The 6,451-nt window shown below is 30.8% G+C and overlaps 1 protein-coding gene across 2 annotated transcripts; it reads left to right on the top strand.

Moving 5' to 3' along the window:
- The first annotated feature begins 1,844 nt into the window (after positions 1 to 1,844).
- LOC107630499 (glycerophosphocholine acyltransferase 1) lies at positions 1,845 to 6,047 on the top strand. 2 transcript variants are annotated; one of them, XM_016333644.3, is made up of 8 exons: positions 1,845 to 2,330; positions 2,429 to 2,497; positions 2,599 to 2,656; positions 2,991 to 3,091; positions 3,723 to 3,818; positions 3,911 to 4,004; positions 5,165 to 5,390; positions 5,488 to 6,047. In XM_016333644.3, the coding sequence occupies exons 1-8, from the start codon at positions 2,247 to 2,249 to the stop codon at positions 5,798 to 5,800; spliced, it is 1,041 nt and encodes a 346-aa protein (XP_016189130.1). In that variant the 5' UTR covers positions 1,845 to 2,246; the 3' UTR covers positions 5,801 to 6,047. The 2 variants fall into 2 exon arrangements, with proteins under 2 accessions (XP_016189130.1, XP_088365491.1); XM_088509365.1 differs by having other exon boundaries at positions 2,067 to 2,330; positions 2,806 to 3,091.
- The last annotated feature ends 404 nt before the right edge of the window (positions 6,048 to 6,451 follow it).

The following is a 6,451-nucleotide window of genomic DNA, read 5'->3' as shown; positions in this document are numbered from 1 at the left end:
AAAAGGCAGTGTTGACTGCAATAGAGAGGAGATAATGGCAAGATGACCATCAATGGGAGGGACCCACTGAAGGGAGAGCAATGATAAATAAAATTTGTAGCAGGAAGGATAAGGTTAATTAGGAGTGAACGCGAATCGAATCGGATCGCATATGGCTAAAATTTTAATTCGATCCGCACTAAAATCATCGGATCCAATATCCGCGTTTTTTAAGTTTGGATCCGATCCAATCCGCACATTTGCGGATCGGATCAGATTTCGGATATATCTGCAAAATATTAAAATATTTTAAAAAGCCTGTTTTTATTTAAAGATATCAATAAAATTATTTTTTCACTCTTTTAAACATGTTTACACATAAAATATTATTAAATATACTTTTCTTAAATAATAAAATAAAATAATATAATATATATAATAATTATTAGTTAAAATAAAACATAAAAATAATATTTATTTATTTATTTTTACAGATTTGCGGATCGGATATACAGATACTTATATGAAATTCACAATCCAATCCTAATCGGATCGGATCAATATTCGCAATTTTTGGATCAGATTCAAATAAACATCGGGGATATGCAGATTGAATCCAATCTATGAACACTATTAAGGTGAACTATGAGGGAATAAGGATTTTTAGTGGAGATTAGAAGGGATAAGGAAGTGAGGTTAATTAAGGTTAGGAAAAAAGATAATTTGAGATTTTTGAATAATTTTTTATTTAAATTATTTAATTATACGAAATTTATTTTTTATAAGTATAATTTTTATTTTTGTTTTTATAAATTTTTTAGCATTCAGAATATTTGTAGATAAAAATAGCATTTTATATTATTGTTTGGATATAAGATGAAAAAAAAATAGAAAAAAAATGAAAAGAAAAAAAATAGAAGATAAAGTAATTTTTTTTTTGTGTTGTTTGGATGAAGAAAAAATAAATAAAAAAAATAAAAAAAAAATTTTTGTTTGGATGAAAGAAAAAGTAAGAAGAAGAAAAAATATAACAGAATAAAATTATATTTATACTTTTATTTATATTATATATAAATTATAATTTATTAATGTATTTAATTTATTTTTTCAAGAAAAAAAATCATCCAAATTACCTTTCAAAATTTTAATATATTATCTTTATTAAAAAAATTTTTAAATTATTTTTTTATTGTCTTTTAAATATCATAAATAAAAAAATGTATTTCTATTTTTTAAACAAATATAAATAAATAATTTTATAAAAGAATAATAAAAACTACTTATAAATTATATCGTTAATTTTTTTAATTATATTTAAAAAATAAATATCAAGAATAAATATGTAATTTTATATTTATTTACACATTTGTCATTAATTTTTTTCTTATTTTTGAGAAAAAATTTTTTATGTAGATCTCACATCACTTTTTTTTCACTTAATTTTTTTTCCAGCCATTCAAACAAAAAAATATATGTTTTTTCATTTATTTTTTTCTATATTTTTTTTCCTTCAAATTTTTTTAATCCAAACTAATGTGTAAAAAATTGTTAAAAGTATTTAGTTAGACTTATTTATAAAATTAATTAGTTTTATTGATTTTCAAAAAAATTATTATTATTATTATTATTATTATTATTATTGTTATTATTATTATTATGTACAATAATTTACGTACACCTGAATGTATACGGTGCCATATTTAATTCGTTTCTTTAACTTATACTCTACTGAGTATTGACACGTATATTCTTAAGATTTAGCAGATCACTTCTATTATTGCCACGTTTACCCATTATTTCCATTCTTCATGTATTTTGTGGCCTTGTTTTTCTTCCTATATACCCTGTTAGTAGTTGGTCCCGTTATCTACCAAAAATCTGAAATAATCCACACGTTTCTAGACTATAAGCAAAACTAATTTAGTTAGTAAATGGAACATTCTAAATTCATTAATTAATACAATATATTGTTCTAGAATAAAATTATTTTATCCTCATATTTAAAGAATACACGTATTTATTTATTTTATTTGAAGACTAAATTATTAATAATATAACTTTTTCAATCTACATGAATACCAAAAAACAGCCACATTAAAATGATAACGAGTTTGAAGAAAGAGGTGCAGGAGAGGTTGTCTTCCTTAAAATACAAAGTACACAAGAGAAAGAGAAAGAGAGAGAAAGAATTTAAGGCAATAAAATCTCAAAATTAATTGCAGCAACTTTGAGTGTTGTTGTGTTTGATCAGAAGAAAGAAATTGAAGATGTCAGATAACGAAGAGTATTACATACAGTACGGCGATGGGCAACCTGAGAAGGTGAGGCGCAGGTTCAGAGACAGGTCCAAGGTAATCAACTTATCATACTCTTTTTTCTTTTATTTCTTATTTCTTATTATCATCTCAATTAGAATGTTGTTTGATTTTGGTTTTGGCACAAAATAAAGGAGGTTCTGTCCAAACAAGCCGTTATGATCGCCAAACGGGCCGAAGAACACGAAAGCTTCCTCAGCAAGGTGCCTGCCTTCTTCTCTTTTTTATTATTTTGAGTTTTTAAGTATGTATGACAATGACATCCAGTATTTTTATGCTTTTCTTTCTCTATTCATGATATCAGGTGACGCATCTTTTGGGGGTTCTTTCTTTTGGTGGGTTTTGCTTCCTCCTTGGGGCAAGTAAGTTCATTCATTCATTCACTCAATGTTAAATGCTGGAATTGGTATCGAAACGTGTGGAATATCAATTAGTGATCATTCATATTATAAAATATCCATTAATTAAAGGACTTATTAAACTGATGTCTGGATAATAACAGTTTGTATAGTCTAGTGCAGTGGATCACGTAACACAAATCAGCAAAAATAACTAGCTTCTGTATTTTGCCCGCATAAATGGTCGTTTAAAAGAAGGGAAGAGATTGAAGTGTGATGAACACTATAGTAATTTTTAAAAATACATTTACTTGGATCTTTATTGTATTTTTTTTAACTTTCCTTATTTTTTTATCAGGACCACAGGACGTTCCCTTAGTGTATTGTTTATTCTATGTCATATTTGTTCCTCTTCGCTGGATATACTATAAGTTCAAGAAATGGCATTACTATCTTCTGGTAAGCTACTTTAGGTCATATGCTTTAGAAGTTTATTCTATGTGTAGGCATGCTTCTAGGATGAATATGAGTGTCATTGAACAAAGCTGAAGTATAGGAATATGAATGAATTGGAGTACTGCTTTTGCTTTTTTCTTACCCTAGGAATAATTTTGTCATTTGTAGCACGTTTTGGCATTTGTTGGGAATGGAACAGAGTAATGTTTAACTGTCAAATATACAGATGATGTTATTAATGTCGGTGTGTTTGATAGTTGAAATAGGACATAAATACAGTGTCCTCTCGGTTTCCACTGTTTAGCGACAAAAATATAGGAAACGTGTGTTCTGGGACACGTTGTCTTGTACATGTCTTTGGCACTAAACATATTTTTGTGTTTGTCTTATATTTGTATCCTGACGCCCATGCATTTCTAGAGTAGAATGGTGTTTAGGAGGTAGAGGGCCACAAAATCATTAGAAGATAGCTTTATGGATTCAATCAGAGTTTCAATTCCTTGCTAATTGAAATCATTAGAACACTCTTTCAATGTTCTCAATATCATGGGGATCTAGTTATTAATTTTGTAAGTTGCCACTATAGAAGCATAAGAAATCAAAATTAGTTACACAATTGTTCTCGTGTTTTCAGGATTTTTGTTATTATGCCAATACAATCTTCTTGGTTTTCCTTCTTTTTTATCCAAGAAATGAAAAGCTTTTTCTGGTTTGCTTTTCGTTTGCCGAGGTAAGCACATTCTCGCTAGTAATTTGGCATCTTGGTAGAAAATTGGTTCATTTGTTGGTGTTGTAGCTTATCAAAGTGCAATTGCATTGCAGGGGCCGTTGGCGTGGGCTTTGATTGTTTGGCGCTGCAGCTTGGTCTTCAGTTCCGTAGACAAAATTGTCAGTGTTCTTATCCATCTTTTACCTGGTATATTATACCTTCATTTATATACCTCTCTTCTTTCAGTCTATGTGGCCAAAAAACTGCTATAGCAGCAATACACTTCTGTAGAATGGTTCCATTTAGCAGCAGTACGCTCATGTAGCATGCTGCCTTTTTAACAACGACTACAAAGCTATAGTGCAGCTTGTTTCCTTTGATCTGTTTTTGTTTTTATTATACATCTCTCAATCTTTTGTTCTTACCCCTTTTTTTGACCCTTATCCATCTAATAGATAATTATATACCATTTTCTATGTATCAATATCTGGGTTATTTTATACTTTATTTTATTTTATTTACTTTTAGTGTTTGTGGGTAGAATTTATATGTATGTGGGTGCATTCTATAGTGGCTATGGTAGCTATGAAACTTTGGTAACACTTATAAAGTGTAGCTAAGATTAAGGTAACACTTTTCTATTATATGGCAACATTTTTTAATTTGAAAAAAAAGTGTGATCAAACTAAAAAGTGTTGTCAAGTAGTAAAATAATGTGACCTTAATTTTAGCTACACTTAAAGAAGTGTAGCTAAAGTTTCATAGTTATCATAATCATAGTTACCATATAATTCATCATCTGGGTGATATATATAACATTTGCTGCTATTCCTTATGTTATATTCCACAGCGCTATCTGCTAACCGCTATATTTTGATAGGGGATTTTTGGCTCACTGCTGAGCCACTATCCATTATTAATTACATTGCTTTCAACTTGAATGCAAAATATTTTGGTTTATATGTTTCTATTCTTGTTAATCCGCTCCTCATTGTTAAACAACAGCATCAAAAAGCACAAATCCTCGATGGTATTCTTGCTGTTTCTTTTTGTCTATTCACACTCATCCTTTCTCTTTAGAAACTTCTCTACCTGTTCTTGGAAATTTTCAAGGCTTCATTTCACATTCCATGCTTCATTGTGCTACTTCATACATTTTTTTTAAATATATAACCATGTCTACATGAATTCTTATATGCATCACTATATCTTGCATTTACATTGCAAAAAGTGCTATTCGAATATTTCTTGATTGTAGAAGCTTGAACTTCTTCATATAGACATCACAACAATAGAGACATGCTATCATTGGAATGAACTTAGGTTTGTTTAAGGCTCTTAATGCTCTAACCAATAAGTATTTCCAGGGTTGGTTTTCTTTACCATCCGGTGGTGGAACCCTACGGCCTTGGAGGCCTTGAAGGCAGAGAGAAATACATGGTCTTATGCCGAAGATAAATCCTATCTCTGGATGTGGTTGGTTCTGGTTCCCTTAGTGGTTTATTCTTTGTGGCAGATTCTATACTATCTCATTGTCAATGTGTTACGCCGGCAAAGGTTTTCAAGAGATCCTGAAGTTATGACTTCATACAGGTAATTAACAACTCTCTCATACTTCCCTAAATCTTTTTTTGTGCTCATGTTTGATTGGTAACCTTTTATTCTTATTATTGAATTCATTGTTTTGTAGGGAACTCTCGAAAAAGGCTAAGAAAGCAAACAATTTATGGTGGCGCTTAAGCGGCTTGCTTGGCGACCAGAATCGCTTGTTAATGTTCATTTTTCTTCAAGCCGTGTTTACCGTGGCAACCACGGCACTGACTGTTCCGATTTTCCTGTCGTATGAAATATCGGTAGTGTTCCAAATACTCAAGGTCTCCGCTTCAGCGTGGAATGGAGCAAGCTTTCTGTTAGATGTGATGCCTAGGCAGGTAATTCTCAAGGAGAAAAAGAAATCAGAAATGCAACCTGCTGTTCAGAATCAAAATGAGAACTCATCATAGATAGTGATGGAAAATGGTAGCAAGTTTTGCATGTTGAGATAGTTGTGAATCATGAGGAGCTCATGTATACGTAGTTTGAACTATATAACACTACTGTTAATCAGGTATTAAAGTTGAGGTTGAAATGATGTTGGATATGCGTATATAGTTTCTCTCTTTTTTCTCATGCCATATTTGTTTATTCAAGTGGATATTTAGCAAAAACACAACAAAAGGTATATATCTGTTTAGGTGCTTTCTTGTTTGTTATTCAGAGTTCATGGTATCTTTGATCTATCTATTTTTTTTACTAAGTTAAGATATTTGTATTACTTATGAGAAAATAATACAATAGTTGTCCAAAAGTGGGACCAAAAGACAGAAAATGGGGATCTCCCAAGAGAGCCAAATGTATCATAATCTGACAAGAAAATGCTCGAGAAGAATGAAACAAAAGAAGAGTTCTATTGAGCATCCAGTAAACTGCTATGGCTATGCAATCTATGATGAACCTTCAGCGCTATTTTTAATACTCTTGCCGCATCTAGTTTTTCTCTCTCAAAAATCTCAGTGCTACGAGTTTTCCAAATCCCCCGGTTCAGCGTTGCAAAAGGTCCCAAATCACTGTCGTTGAGGCCCCTTGCGCTACCGCTGATTGAACTGCTTGCCATC

This window comes from Arachis ipaensis, chromosome B3 (assembly GCF_059453495.1).
Source record: "Arachis ipaensis isolate K30076 ecotype BB chromosome B3, ASM5945349v1, whole genome shotgun sequence".
Classification (NCBI taxonomy): Eukaryota; Viridiplantae; Streptophyta; class Magnoliopsida; order Fabales; family Fabaceae; genus Arachis; species Arachis ipaensis.
Note: the sequence above shows the minus strand (reverse complement) of the source record. Positions and strands in the feature narration are given on the sequence as shown.